The 26,181-nt window shown below is 52.8% G+C and overlaps 1 protein-coding gene across 11 annotated transcripts in view; it reads left to right on the top strand.

Moving 5' to 3' along the window:
• MSI2 (musashi RNA binding protein 2) overlaps positions 1–26,181 on the top strand; it is a 394,191-nt gene that overhangs the window by 318,633 nt on the left and 49,377 nt on the right. For all 11 annotated transcript variants that reach the window (XM_040497036.1, XM_040497042.1, XM_040497044.1 and 8 more), the window contains exons 9-10: positions 12,553–12,667; positions 22,569–22,643. In XM_040497036.1, the coding sequence (XP_040352970.1) occupies positions 12,553–12,667; positions 22,569–22,643 (190 nt within the window). The remainder of the gene's footprint in view (positions 1–12,552; positions 12,668–22,568; positions 22,644–26,181) is intronic.

The raw sequence follows: 26,181 nt of genomic DNA, 5'->3' as shown, positions 1-26,181 counted from the left end.
CCCCCACCCCCCGTCCCCCACCGAAATAGCCTGTGGTTCTAAGCTGCGGGGCTAGCATTTGAACCAGTGTTGTCCTCTGGCTCCAGCCCTGTGTCCTTCCCCCTGCCCACATAGGCAAAACCTCATTAATTGAAAAATCTGGGTTGGTTAGACTGGTGAAAATGAGGAAGAGTTATTTGCTTTGTACAAGGGTTCCTACAGGATTCCTTTAAATAGTTCTCTTCCTTGTTCCTTGAAGGTGATCTGATTTTTGAAATTTGCTGAGTAGTTTGTAACCTCAGTAGGAATACAGACCTACCGGGCCCCACCCCCAGAGCTAGTGAATCAGAATCTGCATTTTGACAAGTCCCTAGTGATGCGTGTGCACATTTAAAGTCTGAGAAGGCCCAGGCGAGGATCGCTGCTAAGGAGATCGTGTGTGTCAGAAGGAAGGGACCCGGAGTGAGGGCTGAGGCCCCTGGAGCACGGAGCTGGATGAGCCAGCCTGGCGTGGGATCCCCAGGCCAGTCTGCCGCTCTCAGCACCGCCCCACACTCTCTTTGTGTGCACGGACACCAGGTCTCCCCCCCTGCACTCCTGCCACAGGAAGCTGTCCATGCCCGGGACCACCCCCCGCCAGACCCCCGGTGCTGGCATCCCTCTCCTCTTGACAAGGGTCTTGGAACATAGATGTTTGAGGCACATCCTCTGGGGTGATGGGTTGGATCCTCCAAGTAGCATGCACGTGTCCTGGTGCCCAAGACAGGACCTCCTGGGTCACTTAGAGGCACTCAGGGCTTTAGAACACGTGGACCCGAGCCTGAATCCCATATCCACCGCTGGTTGTCCTGTGACCAAGCAGATACCCCACTTGTCTGCTCCTGTTTCCTCCTCTAAGATGGGAAGGATGGCGACCACTGCCCTTTGCAGCTTATTGAAGGCCCCGTTCGGTTCCTGGCCCTGGGAGCTCTTGGACTGTTGTAGGGTCTACAATCTGATAACCTTGAAGGACTCACCTTCCCGAAAATTCCATTGGTAACTGCAAGTTTCTTCCGTTTGGCCTAAACCAAGGGCCAAAAAGCTTTGTAAAGGGCCAGGTCATATTTTAGGCTTTTGAGGCCCTAGGTCTCTGTCACAGCTACTCTGCCATCGTAGAGCAGAATGCAGCAGAATGTGAGTGGGCACAGCTGTGTTCACATAAAATATTATTTATAAAAACAAGCAGCAGCTGGATTTGCCCTGTGGGCCATAGTTTCAGCTCCCGGCCTCTACTAATGTAGCTCAGAGCAGGTGAAGTCTGCTTATCTCAAAGGGGCCAAGGAAGGGCTTTTAGCCAAGAAGTCACCCTGGTCCACTAGCCCAAGGCAGAGGGTCAGAGGTGCCCCAAACAGATGCTGGGGTTTGGGATAGTAGCCTGCAGAAAGCATCAATGCCTTCATTCTTAGGGGGACCCCAAGCACTGAATAGGTGGGGAGTAGAGGAACAGTCAGAACAGGGTTCTGTCAATCTAAGAGGCCTTTCCAGAAGAAAGTGCCACAAACCCCCCACTGCTGAATGCCCCACAGTACAGTTCGCTACTCATTGCTAGACTCTGTGACCTTGGGCCAGTTACTCGTGGTCTGTGTTTTGATCCCACCTCAGTAAGACGGGGATGGCACCCCCCTCAGAGATTGCTGGGCTTTGTGACTGGGCTTTATCAGCCGTAGCATGCTCTTATCAACCTAGTAGGCCTCATCATCACTATCATTGTTCTTAGAATCATAGTACTGAACAAACGTATAATCATAAAGTAAGGTGGTCTCAGACAGAGGTGCAGACCTGGGCAGGGAAGAGGGTGTGAGGCAGGTACTCGCCACGCCCTGGCTGGGAGGTGGTCCTGAAGAGCGAAGGTGTACATCCTGCAGAGGAGAAGGGGCCACTGCAGGGATTTCTTAGGTCCCAGGGAGGCTCACTCAGGCCCTTCCGCTTCCGTTGGGGGAGATTCCGAAAACCCCACTTCAAAAACAAAGCCTGGCGAGCTCTCACGCCTGCCACCTTCAGCCCAGGGAACACTTGGGGTGGGCAAGAGGACCAGAGAGCAGGACAGTCCTGGCTGGGCCTCTCAGGGTGTAGTGCTTGGGTCAGGTGGTCCACAGAGGCCAGCTAGGGTTGGCCTGGGGGCGCCGCCACCTGGATGGGGTGTCCCGGTGAGTGGGCACCCATCCCCTCCCTGAGGCCACTCCTCCTCGGCCCCGAAGACTGCCGCCACAGAGCTGATCGGGAACCAGCCCCAGAGTGGGAGGCGGGACGGGTAATGTGGGTGGAATTAACTAGGCTTGTGTGTTCACCACCCTATTGGCCGCATCCTCCTCGCTCGTAAGCTAATTTTAGCCATCCATTCTGCTTCTGTTACCATTTATAAAATGAGAATGTCAAATGCAATATTAAACAAGCAGGATGAAGGCAAAAACAGGAAATGCCAGAGAGGCACTTAATAAATGAACCTCGTGTTTACGAGCGAGAGGGAGGTCCTGCGCCCCCCACCCCCACATCACGCAAGCACATGTTTGTGTACCGGCTCTGTCCCTGCGGGTGGAAGGGTTTGCCTGTTGAGGGAGGAGAGGGTGGGGAGGCCGGGGTGGTAAATGTTTGCTGCTCTTCAGGCAGAAGCAATTGGGCCTGCGGGGAGGTGGCCTCCCAGTCACCCAAGTTCTGGCTCCTTCACCCTTCACCCGTCCTCTGGGAAGGTCACTGCAGGGGGCCTGGGAAGGGTGGGGTCCTTCTGCCTCTCTTGGTGGCCCAGCCCCTCTGGACTTTCCCACGTGTGCTGCTCTCTGCACACCATCCACAGCGTGTGGGGTCAGCAGGGGGCATGGAGACCACTGGGAAAAGCTGTTTCCCTTTCCCTGCACCCCTTCTATGGGGCCTGCTCTTCCTTTCACTTCACCCAGCTGCTCTGCCCAACTTCCCAGGCAGGTGCAAGCTAATGCTCAGCCATCTCTCTCTCTCTCTCTCTCTCTCTCTCTCTCTCTCTCTCTCTCTCTCAAATAGAGAAATTAGGGTCGCCTGGGTGACTCAGTCAGTTAAGCATCCAACTTCGGCTCAGGTCATGATCTCACAGTTTGTGAGTTCGAGCCCCACATTGGGCTCTGTGCTGACAGCTCAGCCTGGAGCCTGCTTTGGATTCTGTGTCTCCTTCTCTCTCTGTCCCTCTCCTGCTCACACCGTGTCTCTCTCTCTCTCTGTCTCTCAAGAATAAACATTAAGAAAAAAAATTTTTTTTGAATCCTATAAATATAGAAATTAAGGCTTTTGCAGGGTCTCTGGCAACGCCCCCCAAGGGCTGGGGGCGCACAGCCAGCCTCGTGGCTGCCTTTGGGCACCTGCTGGAGGCAGAGGTGTCTGTCTTGTCACTTTGAAATGCCCTTGCAGGTTCCCAGAAATAAAAACAACAGCTGCTGCTGCCACCATCAGCTTTTTCCCCAAATAGTGCAGTCTGTGAAGCGCCTTTTGCGCACCTTGCTGACGAAAGCAGGAAGACCGGGCCCTACCTGGCCAGTAGGTGGGGGTGGGAGAGGTAGGGAGAAAATCGATGGCGGGGTGCCAAGAGCCTGCCGGGCTGGGGGGGCGACGGCCACTTTCTGCCTCTCTGCTCCCTGGGCTTTGCGACTCCAGCACAGATGTGAACTGGCTTTATCACCTTCAGAGATGCTCACCTAGGCTCCCGTGGCGGAGATTAAGGCATGCCCCAACCTTTATCCGGCGCCAACACTTACAGGATTAGCTGCTTTAATTTCTTCGCTCACTGCAGCCCTGTGGGGCGGTGGGCACTACTGTTACTCTGTTTTATAGGTGAGAAAATTGAGGCACAGAGATGTCAGGCAGCTGGTTCCTGCTCAGAGCTGGCGAACAGAGCAGAGATTTAGAGCCAGGAGCCTTAGCCTCTAAACTAGACTGGTGGAAAGGACAGGCCCCCGCCCTCAGGTCCAGATGGAGCGGAGACTGCAGTCACAGGGGTGTGTGTCCCCGAGGGTGCTGGGGACCCGCTCCGCTCCACTCCCTGCCCAGACTCTGAGCCCTTGTGAGGGAGAGCCACATCCTACTGAATTCATTTCTGTGTCCACACCTGGCCCCTGCCTGCTAAATGGGAGGTGTTAATAGTATTGGTTTATAACCTCCTTCGCTTTGTCATCGCTGAGTTTAATAAAACAGAGGAAACAGTGGATGAAATTAATTCTGGAACGAGGACGGGGGTTGGCCTTGTAGAAGGAATCGCGTGCAAACGGGCCTTGAAGGCCGGCTAGAGGGCGGTAGGGAAGGGCTGTGTGGGCAGGGCCTGGGTAGCCGGTGGCCCAGAGGTGGGGACGGGTTTGGAAGTCGGGCACCTAGGATCGAGTCGTAGCTGTGTCATTCCCGGCCTCATCACCTTGGGCAAATCCATTCCTCAGGGCCTCAGTTTCCTTTTCTGTTGTCACTTCGGGCTGATAAAGCCAACTCAGAGGAAATGAGTTGATCAACAAGGGTACTGAGAACAGGGTATTCTCTGAGAACGTGTGTGCCCTGCACTGTGCCTTGTATGTGTTATGTGTTCATGTCACTTTGTGTGTATGCTGTACGTGAGATGATGTGTATATACACACACGTGCACGTTCACGAGGATCTCGTGGCCGGGCTGAGCATATAAAGAGCGCTCCGTAAACAATGCGTTCCTTCCTCCCTACAGTAATCCTGCTGACTGACCGGGGAGATAGAGTCCAGATCTCATGTCCTGTGGGCCTCTCAGGGCTTCTCACAAATGGGTCTGGGTCGTTCATAGCAAGCGTGTGCCCTTTGTAAGGTGGATGTTTCTGCCGGCGGCCTTTACCTGTCTAAGCTGGCACGTCCGTCTGGTTTGCACAGTAGGCCCTTTCGTGAGGGTCTCTTGGCAGGAGGACCCTTTTCCAGTAGGGCAAGACAAGTTATCCTGTACATATGGGTTCTCTGGTACTTGGCCACAGGCTGGGCCCCGTCTACAAGGACGGTGCCTGATGGAGATGTCTGGGAGGGGGAAGCGAGGGGACAGAACATAGGACTCGCTTGCTGCTACCAGAAGTGCCCAGCTGAGAGGCTTCCCTGAGTCCGCTGGGGGGCGGGGGGGGGGTGGTAGGCAAGGCAGGATAGAGAAGCACCCTCCCCTTGCTGGAGTCACAGGCGGGTCTTCCCAGGGCAGCCGCCAGGAGCTCTGGGTGTGACTCCTGCACTTCCCATGATGGTGTCTCAGGCCTCGTCCTCATCCAGCCACACGCGCCTGCCGGTCGTGACTCCATTCTGCCTCTAGCCATGGACAAGTACAGCGGCTGGAGGGAATGGGAACCCTGGAGCAGACAAGGCAGCCTGACTCTCTGAAGGTCACTCAGAGGGAGATGCCCAGTGGGTCCATCTCGAGCTCCACACTGAGGAGGACCATGGCCCTGCCTGCCCTCCCAAGCCCTCCCCGCCTCCTCACTGGGCCCTTTCTATGCTTGTCGCTCTCACCTTGCTACACCATCAGCCTCCTTCCACACCTCATTCGGCAGCTGCCTTGAGCAGGGCCAGCTTCCTGACTATGAGGCCTGAGCAGCTACGAGACCCTGTGTCCAGAAGGGCCTTGCCGGTTTCACTACTGCCACCACCAGCTCCTGTAATGATTGAACAAAGGGCCTCTCCTCTTCATTTCCTAGTGACCTGAACAGTTTCTAGCACATTCCGTCGCTGCCATGCTCTTGAGGCTAACTCCTGGTACGGTGCAGAGGGCAGGACAGTAGAGACTCTGTTCTTCTCCTGAGTCTCTCACCTTGCGTCTTCATTGTTCTGTAGTTTCCTTGAGAGCAGCACCTCCCGCCCCCCCGCCCCGAATCTTGGTTATGAACCTATAGAAGCCCCATGAAAGGTCTTGCCCTCCTACACTCTCCAGAAAGGCTTCTGACTGGCAGAGAGGTCAACAGAGAACAGTGGGTAGGACAGAGAAAGCCTGGCCATGGGACAGCACAGGCCGTGCGCCGAACCATGTGTGGTCTCTGGGGGTACGGCTCAGTCCTCCAGCCTCACCAGAGAGAGCTGGGCTCCAGGCAGGACCCCAGATCTTTACACTGGAGTGGCATCTCCCCTGCCCTGTGCTTCCCTGGAACACGCTTGGGGCCTATCTCCCAGAAGAGGTGGTCAGCTTGGGGCTTCGGAGAAGCAGTGTCGGGCTGGAATCCTCTGGAACCTGACGAGAGGCGCAGCCTGAGTTGGAGGAGAAGTTGATCTTGGGGCAAGACCAGGTCAGGCCCCTGTCTTTCAGGAAGTTCCACAGAAGGTGCTGCGCACGGGCACCACCACCCCCTCCCCCGCCAAGCACTCACCCGCCCGGAAGGCCTGCCCTTTGTTCCCTTCCCTTCCACCGACCACACAGTCAGTCCAGGTTGGTCTCTCTGGACACTAGTGAATTTTATCCTCTGACATGGGCTCCTCTCCCCCTGGAGGAGTACATCGTTTCTGACGTGCCCAGTTTGGGGTGAGAAGTGAAGCTGCAAACACTAGCCTCCAGGCCACACAGGGTTGCCTTGTCCTGGGTTGTAAATCAAGGCCACAGCCACAGGGCTCGGGTTTCCCCAGACCAAGGCCCCCGGCTGGTTTCCCTCCCAGCCCCAGGGCCATGTGCTGACTGGGGCCGTTTATGTAGAAACCAGGGAAAAAACAAAAACCTTTTCACTTCCCAGACCTTGGCATCATCCTCAGACTGCCAGCCTCTTCCAAAAGGTGCCCGGCAGGGAGCTTGCCTCAGCAAGGGCTGCAGGCCAGTTGGGCGAGGCGGCCACTCAGAGTAGCTACAGGGAAGCCGTCCCCACGAAAGCCCCACTACCTTCTTCAAAAGCCGATGCTAAGTGGTCCCCCTGACGAGAGGGTGTGGCATGGGACCGGCTCCCTGGGCATGGGCCATGGCATCAGGCGGACCTGGCTTCCAACCCGGCCTTACCACATGTGGTCTGGGTCTGCAACCACAGCTGAGGTGTCTAAGGTCCCTGGACCTCAGCTTCCTGTTCTGTAAGATGCATTTATACCTATAAAGGACATCATGGGGTCCCCAGACAGAATAAGACCATGGAAGTTATATTAGATAGAAGCATCGTGTCCGTGTGTCCGTCCTGAGGTGAGTAACTGTACCATGGTATATAAAAACATATGTTTACGTTTAGGAAATGCATATCATCATGTACATACTGGACTCTCCTAAGGTTCAGGGAAAAACATTCACAGGTATAGATGTGGGTAGAGACACGCCTACAACTGTCCTTTGTACTGTCCTCACACTTCTTCTGCGAGTGCGAAACTATTTCTACATAAAGAGTTGGAAACAGACCTCCTTGCTGTGTTGGGCCCCGATGGGCAGAGGTGCCCCACCTCGGCAAGCAGCCGGTACAGAATGTCAGAAACCACACACGCAGGCCCATGTCCAGCCTCTGATTCATCCTCTAGAGGAACATGCCGCTGCCCTAACTGTCCTGTCGTTAAAGGGTCCCTCTAGATCAGCTAAATCACTCTTCTTGTCCCGTAACTGTGCAGACCACACCCACTCCTCCAAGGCCAGTTTGCCAAACAAAGCCTATTTGAAGATAGAAAATTTAAAGCAAACCCTTTAAAGCAAACCCTACCTTTGGAGGGGTTGGCATGCCCTTGGCATTCGGCCCCTGGCATAGGGTTGCTTCGTGGCTTTACCAGCTGTGAAACTGGAAAACGGAGACCTCATCTTGCTAATGTGAGCTGTCGGTCACAAGTAGCCTCTGAGGCTCCTTACAAGCACGGATTCAAATAGAATTTCCTGCAAAACCTTGCCCCTCCGACCACACTGCTTTTTTCCAGTCGTGTTCTGGAGCTGTAGCCGTTGTGAGAAGCTGCCGAAGTGGGTTCTGAGGACTAAGACTTGGAGATAGATGTTCCTTCCACAGAATCTGCCCCCGCCCAGGGCTACCCCAGAGAAAGCACGTACCATAAGTGGGGTTCTGTTGGGGGCAGGGCTGAAATCGCTGGGACGAGAGGCCTGGTCAGCAAGAGGACCCTTGCTTCTGTTGACCATGGGAAGTCAGGCACTTCCTTCCAGGCTGCCCGCTCCGGGAGCTCCCATGCCTGCCTCGTGCCCCATGGTGGAAGCGGGCCTCAGCGCCCCCTAGCCCAAGAACCCGGCCAGACAGAGCCACGGCTGGGAGGAGGGCCTCCCGCTGTCCTGTCTGCTCGCTGCTCTTCACGGATCTCTCGTGGTAGCTATTCTCCGAAGACAGCCCTGTGGTCTAAACTCCTGGTATGCACGCCCCGTGTGGTCCCCTCCCACAATCTAGGCCGACCAGGTGTAACCAAGAACATGACGGAAGTGGCAGTGTGGCTCTCAGGCCTAGGTTGTAAGAAGCCTTGCAGACTCTGCCTTGGTCTCTCGGGATTCTCGTGCCAGGACAGCCCCTCTCTGGGACTCAGCCACCACGCTGTGAGAAGATGGAGAGCCGTGGGGAAGCCAGAGGTGGGTGCCTCCCATGGACGGTCCCAGCCGAACCTAGACGTCACCTGCCGTGTGAGTGAAGAAACCCCTGAGTGAACCTCCAGCTGAGTCCAGGCTTTGGCTCCAGCCCCAGCCACCATCTGACCACAGCTACATGAGAGACGACACCAAGAGCCCCCCTGGGCCCAGTCTGCTCACAGAACCACAAGAAAGCACGATCCACTGTTAACTTGGCTGTTATTCAAGGCCACGAAGTTTGGAAGTTGTTAGGTACACAGCAGTAGATCCCAGGGATGTCGTGTGTGGCCAGATGACCTGAGTGTGTGACTGGAGCTGGGGAGACAGGCTGGTGTTCCCCCTTTGGGTTCTGACTGTAACTGGGGGTATTCGTGCCCGGTTCTCTAGCTTGCACGGGGCCCAGTGGGAGGGTAGTGGGGGGGGGCGTGACCCAAATGTGGTCTAACTCAAGACGCTCCAGAGGCTGGCAGGCCCGAAAATGACAGGGAGGCAGGTTGACCTATGAGTATTTGCTTTAATGTTAGGAGAACAAGACAGTCAGAACCTGTTCTCTTCGACAGAATGAGAGCTCTCAAGGTGGAGGCCTGCCTTATTTATGTCTGCTTCGCCCACAGCCTAGCACTTGCCAGGCACATTGAGTCCCTCAACGTGGTTGAATTGAGAAGACTGTGTTTCCATGACCCTAACGAGCATGTGAGTCAGTGCGTGCTCTGAACGGGACATCACAAGGGACCAGGGAAATAGGAGCAGACCCTGGATCCCTGCTCCCTGAGAACTCACAGTCTGATGGAGGAGGTGAGGCTTCTGCCAGTCCAATGGGGAAAGGACATAGTTTTCATCCTCAGCAAGCCCCTGACCCACACTGCAGGGACTCAGAATGCAGGCAGAGAATAGCTATTCCCTCTTTCCTCTTGTATGTTTTCAAAGGAGCTGGGGGCTGGGTGGGCAGGCCTCCTGGTCCAGAGAGATCTTTTGAGAGACCTTCAGCGCAGGCCAGGCCAGGCCAGGCTCCCTGGTGCGGCAGCTACCTTTCCCTGTCACTCAAGTGCCCAGGACGTGCCGGGATTCCCCCAGAGAGTGCGTGTGCCATGGCCCCTGGCCTCGGGGAGCACTCACAGCTGACATAGCGGGTGGTCGACCGAACCCACGCAGCCGCCGCTGCCCAAAACAGCACCAGCAAAGACAGAGCAGAATTAAACGGAGCTGCCAGCCCTATTCAGTGAGAGGGAGAGTAGGTGGGTTTGTTTAAAATACTCCCATTACAGTCAGTTAACCTTTATGTTCCCTAAATGAAAACTGTATAAACCTGAAATTTTCGTTGATCAGGTTGCCTAGGAACAGGCAGCAGGTTTTCATAAGACAATGCAATAGATTGTCACCGATAGGGCCATTAGGAAGTGAGCTGGTTAGCGGTATTATTCCGGATCCCGGTGCTGGCGTCAGGTAATTATCTGTCTGCCTCTGCAGAGCACACCCATCTTCCTGGGCTCGGGCAGGCTCTTGCAAATGAGCTTTCTCAGCCTGCTTCGGAGTCCCAGGGATGGAGCGTAGGAGCAAATTGCCATCCTGGGCTTATGAGAGAAATCTGAAAGACCAATTCTGATGAATGTATTTCGTTTTAATCACCTCTCCTTACCACTACTTGCAACAGTAACACTCAAAGCAGAAAACTTGGCAAATAAACAGCAATAACAAAATGCACCGCGGAAGTAAAAGAACAAAGTCGCTCTAAGGCAACTTTGGTATGTCTATGTAATATTTTCCCCATATAGGATATGCATATACACTTATTTATCTTCCACAAAGATCCTATCCCCATATATGATATGCATCTACACTTACTTATCTTCCCCCCACCCCTTACATTTAGGGTGACCAACCGTCCTGGACTGTGGGTTTCCCAATACTGTTGCATGTTATTATCAGCATACTTTTCTGTGGCTTCATAGCTTTCAGTCAGCTTGGATGAACCAAAATTGGCTAACTGATTCCCTGTTCTTGGACATTTAGGGTATTTCCTTTAGGAAAGTATTATAATCAGTGCTTGTCACCACAGTAGCCTTATCCATATAAGTTTATTCTTATAAAGTAGGATTTTGTCCTGCAAGTAGGATTATTAGGTCAAAGAATGCATACTTGTATGGCTTTCGATATTTTGTCTTGTTGCCCTTCAAAAAGATACGTGCTAATTCCTACCCCTCCTCCCCATACTCTCTGGGGCTCTGACATCAAGGAATCCTGTCATCGCAGCCAATCTGATAGATGAGAAGGTATCTTGTTTAGGAATATCATTTGTGACGTGTGATATGAAAGATATGTCTAATTACTAGTCATTTGTGAATTGCTTGTTCATGTCGTTCACCCATTTCCATTTCGGGATGCTCATCTCTTTCTTTTTAATCTATAAAAACTCTTTGTATGAAGCTTATCAGGCATATTGAGCCTGAATATTGAGCCATTTTGTCCATGTTTTTAAAGACTGTGTGGTTATCACTCTTTAAAGAGCAAGAGTGAGTAATACCTGTTATCTGGTATCTCTGAAAGACCAGTTAATATTTTAGGTAATTAAAGCTTCCCTCAAGCCTTAAGCACTAAAATATTTTCTTAATGTTTGTTTATTTTGAGAGAGAGAGAGAGCATGCAGGGGACGGGCAGAAAGTGAGGGAGAGAGTGAATCCCAAGCAGGCTCCACACTGTCAGCACAGAGCCCGGCCCAAGGCTCATTCTCACAGACCGTGACATCATGACCTGAGCCAAAATCAAGAGTCAGACTCTTAACCGACTGAGCCACCCAGGCGCCCCAATGAAATATTTTTTTAATTGAAATATTTGGGATGAGAAGATTTGAGAGCTATCCATATCTCCAAAGTGGATAGCCCGTATAGGTCCCTTTAAAGCAAAGTATAAGGCACATAATGGAACTTCTTCATATCTCAGATACCCTGGCAACGATAGTAATTTTCTGTGTGATAGTGAGACCCTCAGCAGCTGTTGAGCCACGTGGAGTTTGGGCTCCTATGCCATCTGGCCCCCTTTTAAATATGGTACCTGATTCTTCTCTTCTCTCCCTCGCTATCAGACTGTCATGCTGATACTTTTTGCTTCCATAAGCAGCCCTGCCCTACAGCATCCCATCTTCATCAGTGACGGGGCTGATTACCAGTTAACGATGTTTGTTAAGTTTGTCTGTAAACTCAAAGAAGTAAGCACAGAGCAGGCATCTGAAACACGCTCTTAAAAATAGTGCAGCTACTTCAGCAGGCAACGGTTTTACCTCTCCCCTGGAGTTTGTATTCTACATCATTAAGGTGGTTAAGTAAGTGACTTCTGGGTTGTGTGAGCAGAATAGGATTAAGAAATTTTGGAGGCAGAAGAGAAATAGGAAAGATTAGCAACCACTCGAAGACGTAGCTGCAGAATGAGAAACCGGTAATCCAGATGGACAGAAGCGGTGTTTAATGTCATTACTTCTCCCAGGAGCATGCTGGGGCAGGTTTTATGGAGACGGTGGCATCGCTGACCTAGAAATTTTAAAACTCCAGCTTCCAGACCTGCACCTGCCAGGATATGGCTTACGGCACATTACGCAAGCCTGCCGGTGTTCAGTTTTGTCATCTGTGAAATGGAGCTAAAACTAACTGGCCTGTGTCTTTAATAAGAGAGAGAATCAGGTGGCCTGATGTGAAAGGGTTACCGACCTGAAGGAATTTGCAAGCCTGTGAAGGGCCAAACAGTCGTGAGGGACTTTTACTACTGCTATTGTTTTTCTTCACAGATACACCCAGCAGCCATCGTCTGCACACGTCCCAGTCTGAGCACTCAGCGCCAGCACGTGTGTCTTCAGCCCGAGTCCCTGCCACCCCTCCAAACCCAATTTCATCCTTGTAGGTTTCTCCAAAGCAGGATTTGCAACAAGTGGCGTGTTTTCTTAAATATTTGTTTTGCAGGCCATTTACTCGGCTTGGCTATTTTTACAGTGAATAAGGAGCAAGGCTAAAAATACCTTAGCTGGTAACCAGATCCGTTCTGCATTTGACATTTACGTGGAATTCATTTGCATCTCATTTGTTCGCCTTTCTGTTTAACAGGTAGAATGTAAGAAAGCTCAGCCTAAGGAAGTCATGTTCCCACCGGGGACAAGAGGCCGGGCCCGGGGACTGCCTTACACCATGGACGCGTTCATGCTTGGCATGGGAATGCTAGGTGAGTCTGGGCGGGACCCTGGGGACACAGCAGAGCCATCACGGACTATACACCCAGCCGGGTCATCTACCAGTCGGGCAAGCTGCCTTACCTCTCTGAGCCTCAGTTTCCTCGTCTGTAAACGAAGGTGACAGGCCCCTTTGCAAGACATCTGTAACCATTAAATGAAGAGAGATAGATACATAGACAATAGATGGATAATAGGAAAATAGGGAAGTAGGTAGGTAGATAGGTGATAGATTGATGATAGATAGATAGATAGATAGATAGATCGATCGATCATCTTGTCCCTTGCCTGGCTCATAAGAGCTGCTTGATACTATTTTATCACCTTTCCGCTCCCTTTTCAAAAGGAGAAGAGCCACCCCCAGGCCTCACTCCTCTCTACTAACTGGGCGTTCTTAAAGACCAAGGACGCCTCGCGGCTTCACCTGTGTGAGCTGAGGCTACATTTTCTAAAACTTGGGAGAGGAGGGGGAGTGATGAAGGTGGGCTATAATCCTGTCTATTTAAATGATTAACATTTTTTCTCTTGGGATATCAGAATTTGCATTTAAATGGATGTTTTAAATGGCCTGTTTTACTCTTTATTTGCCAAAAAAAAAAAAAAAAAAAAAAAAAAGATGAAAGACAAAGTGTGTTTGTTCCGACAAAAAATGATCTCTCCTGGCTTTTAGAGAAATTAAGTTGCATATTATGCCCCTTCCTTAAAGGTATCTCTGTCCGTCCCGCACAGATAATTGAAAATCTTACCGCTTAAATGGCATGAAAAATGGAGAAAGCAGTGGAGGAGCGTAATGGTGTGGGTCGCAACAATAATTAGAAATTTCAAGGCGAGAGAACGGTATTTTAGTGCAAGTTATTGTGTGTCGGGAAAATACTAATTAAATGGGATAAATGGTAGTTAATGGTAAAATTCCATTCAGGCACAGGATCTGTCTAGTTTTAATGGATTTTCATTTGGTTTGGCTGAGTCCTCCTTCTATATTGTTTGATCGGCTCTTTGTGTGTTTTCAGATTTGCAGCTCTTTGAATCGTTCCTGGCTCAATTTTAAATGTATAAAACTAAAAAAAAAAAAAATGTATAAAACTTTTCTTGGCGTTATAAATTCTTAAAAAGAATTGTATCTATTTTGTCTGAGGAAATAACAAGGGGAGGTAACGTTATTTTGTGGAACTTTAAGAAATGGAAAGAGATGCCATGAGAATGCCTGAAACTGGCTGGAATGGCACTTCTTCTGGAAGGAATTCTTTCGGTTTAACCAAGTTGCGATGGAAATTCCTATGTACTTCTTTAAAAACTGGCCAAACGATTCTAATGCTGATCTAGAAGAAGAAACACATGAGACTGAATAAGGAAAAGTTTTCAAAAGAGTAATGAGAAAAGGCCAGTTTGACCAAATAGCAGAACATAGCACAAAGCTACGGTAATTAAGTGGTGTGGTATATAGGGACGTGCCTGTTGATAGAAAGTTAAAGCACCTGAACTAAATGTATTTCTGTGTATGAGTGTCATTATTATACAGAAATGACTTTTAAAAATCAGTGGGAATTATCTCCTGGTTGGCTAGGAGACACTTGGCTAGCTCTTGCTTAAAAAGTCATTTTTATGTGGTTTTTACTTTATGTTGTATACCAAAAGAAGGTCTGAATGGATTAATAGTTTTAAATTTTAAAATCACATCTTAAAAGAGTTGCCGCCTGCTGGCATGGGGAGTCTTGAATTTTCAAGGTTGAGTATAAAGGCCCTGGGGCATAAATCCTTTTTAGGATCAGATCTTCAGAAGTGCCATATCTTTCTGAGTCTAACTTGATGCCCTTGACATGCTGAGGAAAATGGACTGTTTTCTTCAGGTGCAGAGGCGTGAGGCGAAGCCTGCTCACTCTTGTCAGTTGCCACAGAGCAAAGGTGCAAAGGTCAACGTTCGCCCCAGACTGTGTAGGCAAGGGCACGATGTCTCCATGGACACCCAAGCTCGGATCCCTGAACAGAGGGCACCCAGTGGTTTTAAGATGGGAGCCAAGGCAGGGAGGCTTTGTCGAATCTGGGAGGTGTTCAGGGGCGAGTAGGCTTTGAGCACCTGCTGCGTGCCTTGCCCCACGCTGGTGCTGGGAGACAGTGCTTATTAACAAGGCGGATGTGGTCCCTGCCCTCTGAAGCTTGTGGTCCGGTGAGCGTGACAACAGTTAACAGCTAATCCTACAGATAGTTAGTTATCCTCATAGAGTTATGGGGTGCTTTAGGAGCACATAATAGAGAATGGAAATCAGTCTGAGGAATCAGGGAATACCTCCCTGTGGAGGTGACCTGTTAGCGGAGCTGAGAAGGTGAGCAAGCGAAGGGTGATCCAGACAGGAATAGCCTTAGAAAGTCAGGGTCCCCGTGTGGAAACCTGAGAGCCCACTGGCCTGGCGGAGGGGTCACGTCCACACGGGGCATGTGCGAGGAGGAGTGCCAGGCTCGGTGCCTCCAGGATTAGCTTTGACCCCGCTGGTGATGGGCAAACCCTCGTGGTCTGTGATTGGCTTCTGCTTCTTGAGGGAGGGATGTGTGGTGAGTGATGAATGGCAGGAACTCACTCCCCTGCCCCACTTATTTTCCCATCTCTCATGGTTGAAGTTATGCCTTCCCTGAGCTGCAGTAAAGAAGTAATTGTTGGTTAAAAATGTTGTCGTGGTTGAATCTATTCGTCCTTCAGTTATGACCTCCCACGGGCCCCCCCCCACTACCAATCGACATCCCTGCCACTTAAGGCTTTTGCCCATGGAGGTCTGTTGAGGCCGTTACCAGGCAGAGCCCCCAGGCCTCAGCCAGCCCCACCTCCTGTCACAGAGGTTTTCCTCCTTCTCCAGTCAAGCATAGAGCCCTTTGGATGGAATTGGTGGTGTTAGCCTAGCCTCCATCAATTGGGACGTGGGGGCTGGGTAAGCCAGTGGGGAGAGCCTTGGACTTGAGAACCAGGAAGTCTGGACTCCTCACCCCATGAGCTGTGTGACTTGGGACAAGTGACAACATCTCTGTCCTTCGGTTACCCCATCCTTAGATAGGAATATGGGAAACTCTCACTTCATAGGGTTGTTGATGATAAATGAAACCATATCGTGTCCATCCAGTGCTACACTTCATCAAATCCAAGGTATCGTAGGTGGTGAAATTCATCTTTGTACAAACATTCAGAAAGAAAAATAAATATGCTGTTAATTAACCTGCACCAATGCTTTCTTATCACAATGACCGTGAGATAGAGCCTACTTTCCGAGATGTGAAAATGTGAAAAAATAAAAAAATGCGTGTCTTCCAGTCAACAAAATACAGCAGTACGTACTCAAATTGGGAGCTGTTATTAGTAAAGTAGTGGGGAGCCCCAGGCCTTCCCACCCAAACAGGTGCCCAACACCCTTCCTGCCAGTGACTGGGAACACAAAGCAGCAGGTGTGACTTGTGCTGTGGCACCTGTAGTCTCCTGGTCCATTCAGACCCTCAGCCCAAGGAGTTGGATTATCTTTCTGCCTCCCAACAAAGGGAGTTGGGAGTTTCTGCCTCCCAACAAAGATCCGTGCACAGGGCTCCAGGCCTCATCAGACCCCAGTCCTCCTGAGGCCCCAGCCACTATGGTGAAGGCCTCCAGACATTCGCTGAGATGGGCTTCCTGAGAGCTGCCAGAATGTTCCCCCAGCCAGGAACCAGCTCAGCCCAAGGTCCAGGTGGAAGGGGTGAAGCACGCACAGCGCCGGGGAACACGCTCACAGTCTCACGGCCTGGTTGGCCTCTTGCCTCCTCGGCCAGGCTGGAGTGTCTGCCGAGCCTCTGATGCACTTGCTGGAGACTCCCGGAGCTGCCCTTCGCTCGCATTGGCACAGCCTGGCATCCCAGGCCTCTGGACTCTCTGGGCAAGGAGAGTGCCATCTGCTCTTTCGCTTCTTCCCTCTTACCACGGTGGCATCGGGTGGAGTCTGATCCTTCGCTAAGGTGGGATGGCCTGACATGTCCCCACAAGTCACCTGGGTCTCCTCCCACCCCCCATGGTGTTCATCTGTCCTTGGAATCACTACCATCACCCGTAACATGGCAATGCCATCACCATGACAGTTTGGCTGATGAACTCGGTGCGGACAGAAAAACATTTTTTAAGAGCTCTTTAATGAAATGAGGATTCAGTGATTGACATTTTTGTTGTTAGAAGAGCAGAAAAAATCTGTAACCCTTGTACAGATTTTTAGAAGTGAGACTATTAAACCATGAAAGCTTTTAAATCCATTCGCTCGGCAAATATTTATTGAGCACCTACAAAGGGCAGGCACTGTTCTAGATGCTTAGAATGCATCAGGGAGCAGACATTCTAGGGAGACAACAGATACACTGGTCTGTAAATGACGCGGGAACTGTGAAGCTAATTTTTTTTTTTTCAACGTTTATTTATTTTTGGGATAGAGAGAGACAGAGCATGAACGGGGGAGGGGCAGAGAGAGAGGGAGACACAGAATCGGAAACAGGCTCCAGGCTCTGAGCCATCAGCCCAGAGCCCGACGCAGGGCTCGAACTCACGGACCGCGAGATCGTGACCTGGCTGAAGTCGGACGCTTAACCGACTGCGCCACCCAGGCGCCCCACGTGAAGCTAATTTTTAAACACCCTTTAAGGTTTTCTCCGTGGTTGGGGAGATTGCATCAAAGGGAGGCTGATGAGCGTGTAGTCGCACTTTATTCTTTCTTGATCTCTCTTGATGTGGCTCTGCCTACGTCCTTGGGAGGAAACCTACAGCTGTTTTGGTTTTAGCTTTCAGAGCCTTTGACAGAATCTTAGAATAATCAGCCCGACGGGAATTGCTTTAAAAGAATGCAGGAGAGCGGTGGAGGGGTCGTTCTGAGGCCAGCTCTCCCTGCCTTTGAGCCGGACAAAACCAAAATCAACTGAGACCCTTGGAAAAGTCTTCTAGCAGCCTTCAGACTTTGTTCCACTGCCTTGCGGCGGCCAAGAGGTGCCCACAATTATCCAGCTCGGTGCACTGGAATCTCTGGTTTTTCTTTTTAAATTTTTTTCAATGTTTATTTTTATTATTAGGAGGAGAGAGAGAGACAGAGTGCAAGCAGGGGAGGGGCAGAGAGAAAGAGAGACACAGAATCGGAAGCAGGCTCCAGGCTCCGAGCTGTCAGCACAGAGCCCGACGCGGGGCTTGAACCCACGAACTGTGAGATCATGACCTGAGCTGAAGCCGGACACTTAACCGACTGAGCCACCCAGGCGCCCCTCTGGGTTTTCTTAATGAAAATCGACTTCATAAAAGCAAACATGATTATTGCTGATATATTTTTTTTCCTTTTGGCCTTCTCTGCCTTCAGCCACATAGTCCTACTGCCTTTAACTATCTTGGCCTCGCTGGGCACACTCTATTTAACATGTGTGATGCTGCTGGTAGAGTGCTACCTCATTGCTGAGGCCTTGGAGAAGCTTCAATCTGCAGGCCCGGAAATAGACTCTGTAGACCAGCTGAAGAAAGCCTAAGGCATTCTTAACAATGCTCATACTGTGACGTCCCTGTGAAGTCTTGACCCATTGTTCCCCGACATTAAGCCCCTCTGAAATGAAAGGGGGAAAAAAATCATCATCTAGAAGAGACGAGCTGTAATCCGCGGGTGTTCACTCACAGATCAAAAGGAGATTGGCTGGAATTTAGAGCCGCTTGTCTAGACCCGTTTGTCTTTCCCCAGAATATCTGCTGAGGTGCTTCCCGAGGAGGTCTCCATTTGTTCAGCTGTTTCCTGGTGGGCAGGAAACTCAAAATCTAGCCTTTCCTTTTCCTTCTAGCACAACACAGTGCACCAGAACTTTCTGTGATGGTGGAAAGGGCCTATATTTGCACTGCCCAAGATGGTAGCCGCTAGCTGTATGTGGCTACTGAGCATTGAAGATGTGGCTCCTACGACCAAGAGGCTGGAGTTTTTCATCATAATTTAGACTTAAATTTGAATTGGACAGCGTAGGCCTAAAGATGCTCCTGGGCTTCGGGGTCTGGGCGTCTCGGTAGACCTTGGCCTTCACGTCCTGGCCTGGGAAGGGCTCAGGCCCTAGGTGTTGCATCTGGATGCATACCTCACTGAGCCAACGTGGTGCCCTGGGCAGTGCTCTGCAGCCCACTTGGCACTGCTCTGCAGCCCACTTGGCACATATGTCATGCTCGGGCAGGTCCCTGGATAAGCAGCCCTTTTCTTGTCTCTTTCAAGTCGGGGGCCTCGTGGGAGCAATTTTCCGTGACTGAGTAGCTGAGTCACAGAGCCCGGGAGAGGATGAGTCATATGCCCAGCCTAGAATGCAAACATATTCCAGGGTTGGAGCGAACATCTTCTAGAGTCGGAGCAAAGATCGAGAACCACAGTTCAAAGAACTCTGCCGGCATCCCCGAAAGGAGGCCCTGAAGTGATCTGACTGGCAGATTCAAATGCTGTTGTTGATTTCTGACTTGCTTTCTTTTTTGTTGTTTTTCCCCACAATGGAGAGCCTGTCCTCCAGAAAGGTGGCCATCCAGGCAGCAGGCTTAGTTTTTCCTTTAGTGACAAGAGATAATTACTGCGGGATTGATCAGGCATCCAGAGTACTGAGCAAATAAATGGTGCAGTGGCCGGTGCGGGAGGGGCCCCGCTACTCATGGAAGGGGTGGCCGGGTCATCTCGCTGTAATATGGCTTGATGGAGCGTCCACGTCGGTGTGCTCTAATGTGGTGTTCATATGCAGCCAGCCAATTTCCCCGTGAGGCCGGGGCGCTGAGCCGTTGGAGCAGAGCTGGGCTGCACAGCAGTAAATGAAGAGGAAAATTGAAGTAATGTTGTATTATAAATTTATGATTTCATCTGCCTGACCCAGAGGATGTTCGCGATGGGGGGGCGGAGATAAGATTCCCCCCCCCCCCACTCTGGCAGGTGCCAAATTCTCATCTTGGTGGTGCAGGAGACAGTATTGACGTGTCCAGGAGGATTGGGGTGAGGCCCAAAATTGGGGTGAGCTTGACCGTGCTTGTCTTCCTTCTTGTTGAAGACGGTCACATGTGCCCGGAAGAAAGCAGATCTGGGAGATCTGACTCCCTCCCGAGTCAGGGAGGGGCTGGGCGTGCCGCCCTCCCCCCCACCGTCGCCCCCCACACACACACCCTGAAGGAGTCTTAAAGATGACACATGGGTCTACACTTCTGCTGTCAGATTAAAATATTTCAGACCCCTAGTGCCACGAAGTTAGAAGCAAAGGAGTCATTTTTCACCAGGAAAGCCCCTAGGCAGCAGTGATTTGGCTGTTTGCATATAATCCGTTTATCAATATTGTTGAAATAATGGTTTAAGAAATCTAGTCATGAAAGATCTGATTTGATAGCAGGTGATTAATTCGGAGGAGAACTGAGCTGGCCAGCCATGAAATAAATACCAGGGAAGAAGCCGCTGAGCGTGCGTCCGCTTAAGGCATCGAGTCTTAGCCTCTATCCCTTCTTCTCTGTCCCCGTGTTCCTTTCCGCACCGGGTGCCAGAGCTTAGCGTTACACTTGGATACGCTGCTCCTCAGCAGTCGGTGCAGAACCGCCAGGTCATCCTGTCTTGTCTGGGCAGCCTTCTGCCGGGGAGACACCGAGTGCTGAGCAATATACACCCAGGGAAAGAGCAGGCGACGAGGCCCTTTTTGGGGTGGAAACAGGTCAGTTGGCCAGTGAGTTGCGACTGCAAATTTGGAAAGGCTCTGGCTAAAATAAGGGAAGGGAAGGGAGCCACGGCTGGTCTCGGTTGAGAGTTTGGGCGCATCCATGCTGCATGGGACCTTGCAGAGCTTTGTACGGCTGGCAAGACTCAAGCTGACAGAGGACAAGGAAGACCCTCCCCGCCAAGGGCCTGGCCTTGGACCAGAGGCAAGCGTGGAACCCAAGTGTCCTGATGCCCACAAGGGCGAGCCCCCCCTTCTGGGTCTGATGACAGTTCCTCTGGTGGAGCAGGAGTTATGACACCAGCAGGCATGGAGATGTGAGGAAGGGCGGGTCCCACTTCTGGACCTCTAAGGCATCAAAGCTCTATGAACAGGCAGCAGGAAGACCGGCAGACTGTAACTCAATGCTGCCGGAGTCCCCTCCAGATGAAACCTCAGGAATGATACTGTTCGTTTGGCCCGCGCCGCAGGTCAGAAGATGCTGGTAACGTGTCCAGATGCACTTGGGACACGGATGGTGAGACCCCAGAGCCTGTGTCTGCGGGTGTTTAAGTTGCTGTACAAAACCGCAGAGACACTGCCGCCCTCGTGGCTGGAGGGCATGGAGACTATCATAAACCCCACCCATCAGAGCAACTTCCTACCAGCATTTTGGTGGCAAGGAACAGAAACAACTCTGGCTGCTGGAAGCAAAAAAAGGAGGTTGTTGGCAGGGGCTCATCAACACACAGAATTGCCAGGAAGGCTGGAGAATAGGCAGGAACCGGGGAGCTGGGCGGTCAGCCACAGCCACAACCCAGGCACAACCCAGGAACGACCTGGTCCGGAGGCCACCGTTACCGCCGCCGCCGGGTGCTGGGCTCACGCTGATGTCATCAGAATAAATTCTGCATTACCGCCCCCTCCTCCGCCCCACTAGCCCCAGAAATGGATCCAAGGAAGACTTCCGTTGGCCGAGCACAGGCTCATGACCTACTTCCCAGCTGCCTAGCTCAGAGAGAGCAAGGGCCCTTTTCTGCTTCTGTGATGGGAGGCAGGCCTCTCTCTAAGACTCAAACACAGAAATGGGGTTCAGGTGCTGGGCAGCCGAAAACAATCATAGACACCCACCTCAGAGGTCAAAGCAAAAGTCAACTGCTGGAGAGCATGAGTGTAGTAAGCGTACGATCCATTGAGTGGAGGGAGGCAGAGTGGGCCTGACGGGAAGGGAACGGGGGGGGGGGTAGCCACGGGTCTCCGGTGGCCGGTAGAATCCGTCCAAGCAGGCCACACGCCAGCCTTCTCTGTAGCCTGGGGCAAGAGGCAGGGACATAAACCGTGACGTGGCCCGAGCAAACACGATGCGGGGTCGAGAGCCGAGTGGCTGCTCACTGGGAGTTTCATAATATATCACAGAGGACCACAGCAACACCAGAACGTTCCATTAGTTTCCTCTGCACCCAGCCTGGCAGCAGTTTCCACAAGCAAGCACCCCACAGTTAGTGGCCACCCCCGGGGTGACCTGCTGAGATCATGTGGAAGATACGCTTTCTGTGAAATGCCCGTGAAAACGTGTGGCACGAGGCTCCGGGGTGCGGGCCACGCTTCTGGTGCACATTTTAACCCAGCCAGAACCTCACCGTTCTCGGAGGGCCTTGGGAAGATGCTGTGACACCCTTTGGAGTGTCCGTGCCTGGACATAAGCCCCTGGGACCCTGCCTCCCTTGGGCCATGGCTTCTTAAGCCCAGTGTTTTTCCAGAGGCACAGGGTCAGCCCTGAGTTTTGCCCCTAAACTCTCACCCCCCCGTACTCCTGCTTTGTCTGGTGCTAGAACTGCTGCTCGCTGCCTTGGGAGGAGGCATTACAAGGACTTTAATCTCCTACTGTCAATAGCTTTAAGGTAAAGTACATTCAGGGTAAGCTCTCCAAATGTCAGAGCCAGGCGTAGGCCCCGTGTTTGGTGCTAACGCGTGGCATTTACTCTGCAGGTTCCAGAAAGTGCGTGGGCTTTGGGGGTCTCTCTGCCCAAATACAGGTTAATTACCAGCAGGCTGACAGCGGTGCCCCCAGCCACAGTAGAGAGGTGACCCAAGCCCTGGCTGGGTAAAGACCCTCACGGGAGACAAATCATTTTGTGCAGGAAAATAACTCAGGCTGTCCTCATTCTAGCCCTTTCTGGGATTTCACCCCAGACCTGAGGCAGCTGTACTAACACAACTGTGATCTTTCTCTCTGTGTTCAAGGCTATCCCAACTTTGTGGCAACCTATGGCCGCGGCTACCCTGGATTTGCTCCTAGCTATGGCTATCAGTTCCCAGGTGAGTGTCTTTGTCTCCCAGGGCTTTGGGGGGGCTGCATTTGAGGGGAGGCGGGAGGATCCCTAGAGAGAACACAACTCATACACCTGTCCATTCAAGAAATGACCTATAGGAGCTGAGGTTCAAATCCTCTGAACTCCAGGGTCAGGATGCAACTCGATGTCTGATTAACCAAAGTGTGTCCTCGGTGCCGGGTATTTGAGAGCAGCAGCTTTTAGGGGAAAGGGAAGGAGCTGAGGCAGGAGCCCTCCCTCTCTCTACCCACTCTCCTTTGTCTGGAGCCGGTTACAAGTTCTCGCTCACTGGACTGGACTCATCCTCCGCCTCTCCTATCTCCCTCCTCCCTCCCTCCCACCCACCCACATCCGTCCTTCCTTCCTCCCTCCCTCCATTCCCCCTCACTCCCGCTTCCTTGAGCTTTTCCTGGCGACCCTGACTTCTGTGCCCTTCTGTGTGTAACTGTGGTGTGCCGTTGGGGTTTGGGTTCGCTGTCGTGAGTGGGGGTGTGTAGATGGTCCCTTCCCTGCATGTGGGTGTCAGAGACTCGAGGCAGAGCCTATGGTGATGCCTGCTCACGTGCCCAGGGTTCCCCAGCTCCCATGCAGTTGGGAGACCTGGGACCCCCACCTGAGGCAGGCAGCCCGGACAGGCACGGTCTTGCAGGGGTGAGGGAAAGGGTGCTGAAGGAAGCAATGTTTCTGGGGCTTTACTTGTCCCTTGAGGGGGTGAGCCAGCCTTTCCCTGACCTGGAGTGCAGACGGTATATAGGGGCACCTGGGGTGTCTGTGTGCAGAGCTGGACAGCCAGAGTTTCTAGAGAAGGCATTAGCAACAAGCTTTGTCTTCTTGGGTTCTCTGCCAGGGTAGGGGAGGCTCCCTCAGGGGCTGGGCTTCCAGCAGTTTCACTCCTGGTTGGTCATCCTGCCTGGACCCAGAGCTCTGAGAGGCCCAGGGAGCTCGGACACAGTCCTTAGAGGATCACATCCGGAAGCCAGGGAGGAAGGCAGGGGAGAGGTTCGTGAGGGTCTCACCCAGGATTTGCACGTCTCTGACTGAGCTTTGGAGCAGGGAAGGGTGCTCCAGAGGAGGTCAAGAAGCATTTGGGGCACTTGGAGCCATGCCCTACGGGTAATAGATCCTCACTCAGCGACAGAAGCCCTAGGCTCTTGCCTGGTCACAGGCGGATCACCTGACGTCTCTGGGCCTCATCTCTGTCTTCTGTAAACAAGGGGTTTTGGGCAGGATAGTCCCCGGGGTCTGTGCATCTTTCCGATTGTAGGGTTGAGAGGGGCAGGGGCGGCAGGCACAGCGGCAGAAGTTCCGTATGGAAGAGTATGAGTAGGAGAGACTTCCCCGTGAGCGTGTCCCCTGGGGCCATCAGGACAGGGCCCTCCACAGGGTGGCTCTAAGGAAGCCTCCCCCCCCCCCAACTCCTCTACAGCAGCAGATGGCTGCTTTGGGGTGCCCGTGGGCCCCTCGAAGCAGGGCAGTGGGCACCACAGCCAGTCTGCACCTCCGTTAGACTTTCCCCATCTACAGATGGGGACCCTGAGGCCTGGAGAGGCAGGAAACCCTGTTCAGGGGGGTCATAAGCCGCAAGGAGCAGGGCTAGGATTTAGACCCAAGTGGTCTGGGTCTTAACTGCTGCATTACACTCTCTCTAGCGTCCATCTGTCCAGTACGATCGCACTAACCACACGCAGCTACTATAATTTAGATTGAAATTAAAATGAAATAAAATGAAAACTCCAGTTTCTCAGTCACCCTGGCCACACTTCAGTTACTCAGCAGGCACATGTGGCTGGTGGCTGCCGTTAGCACAGCACGTAGAAAGTTGGGCTGGGTGGCGCCATTCTGGAGCATAAAGAAACAGGTGGGGGGTGCATGGTCCACACACGTATGTGCATGTGCTCACTGCCCCTCCCAGGGAGAGCTGGCGTGTCAACGTCCCTATTCACTGCTTGCCCCTCCTCCTCAGCCCAGAAGCTGGTGGCAGTTTTAGGAAAGCCTTTCATCCCCCTCCCTCCCCTGGCTTCCTCACCAGGGAGCATATAGGCTCCCATCCTGACTCACTGGGAGCACCGTGCCGCTCTGCACACCTAGCTCGGCCTGCCTCCCTTCATACGCAGGTTGCCATTGCCCCTCAGTGAGGTCCTAGTCCCAGGCAGGCAGAGTTGGGGGATCCTAACATGGAATGATTGGGAGGGTGACCGTGGATCCCATGCTAAGGGCCCTGTCTCGTCTAAGAGTCTGCCCTTGCCTCACGAGCCATCCCAGGACATGTCTGATAAACCTCTGTCTAAAGGACTTGTGTCCTTGGATCTGCCCTCAACGGACATGTATGCCACACAGAGAGGCGAGAGTGACCGACCAAGGCTGGGTAGGATGACATAGTCTTCCAGCTGCCCAGCCCTTCACTGGGAGCCAAGGCTTCGGGAACAGAGCAGAGGTGTGAGGGACCTGGAGTGGGCTAGGACTGACCCTGTCCAGGGTCTGTGTGTCACAGTCACCGGTTCCTGTAGCTTAACGCAGTTGGCTGGACTTGATGAGGACAGGAATCTGTCTGGCCAGAGGCTCCCTGACCCGTGGGACGTGGCTGTCCTCTTGTCTCCCAGCCATGAGACTCTCCAGTCCCCACCCTTGCAGCTCACACCTGGGTGTGAAGTCTCTTGTGTGCCCTCACCGATGGCCAGGAAGAGTGAGGCCACCTGCTGTCAGGGAGGGTCGGGGTGTGGAGTGGCCCCGGGCTGGGACGAGGTGACCCCGTGGCGGGGCCTGGCCGCCCACATCACCCTGGGAGGAGGCAGGCCGGTTTCAGAGTCCAGCCCCTGCTGCCCTCGCCCCCTGGAGTCGCTGCCTCTCGCGGGGCAGACGCCCCGTCTGCTGTTCCCCAGCAGCCTAGGTAGTCCCCTGTGGTGGCTCCCCTCGAGAACCAAACTTGACCCCTCCTGGAGCCTCCGCCCCGGGACAGGGTCTGTGAGTCGGGAGCTTTGGAATGCCCTGACATCTGCCCCTTGCCCCGTGCCTGTGAGGAGTGCTCTACCGGGCCTGGAGAGTGGGCTGGGTGCGGAGGGACGGCCCGGAGGAGGGCAGCCCAAATCGGCCCTCCGCTCACCCTTCTCCGGTGGACTCCGTTGACCCCTCCCCGCACCCTGGGGCTCTGTGAGTCGGTGAGAGCAGCGCGGATCTTTCTCGTCCGTGTCCTTGCCAAGCGCCACTTCCCCCGTTTGCCGCCCCCAGTCTCTCTCACGATGTGTGGGGGCGCCACACCCTTCCGAGCCCCTTTCTGGACCCATCCTTGTGGGGCCGTGCGAGGGCTTACCAGGAGAGATGAAGGGACACCCAGGTCCCAGAGAGCCCCTGAGGTTGTTCACAACCGTGTGCCCTGGGTCCCCTCTCAGGACAGAGGGCCCTGCTTTTCACCTGGGCAGGCCCTTTCTGTGAACACCCACCTCCTGTCCTGTGCTTGGCTGCCCGTGTCCCTCAGCGGAGCCCCGTCCTGCCTCTGTGACCTGGGGCGGCAGCACACCGTCCGGGGC

This window comes from Herpailurus yagouaroundi, unplaced genomic scaffold (assembly GCF_014898765.1).
Source record: "Herpailurus yagouaroundi ecotype Mexico unplaced genomic scaffold, PumYag 189, whole genome shotgun sequence".
Lineage (NCBI taxonomy): Eukaryota > Metazoa > Chordata > Mammalia > Carnivora > Felidae > Herpailurus > Herpailurus yagouaroundi.
This window is presented reverse-complemented; position numbering and strand designations above follow the sequence as displayed.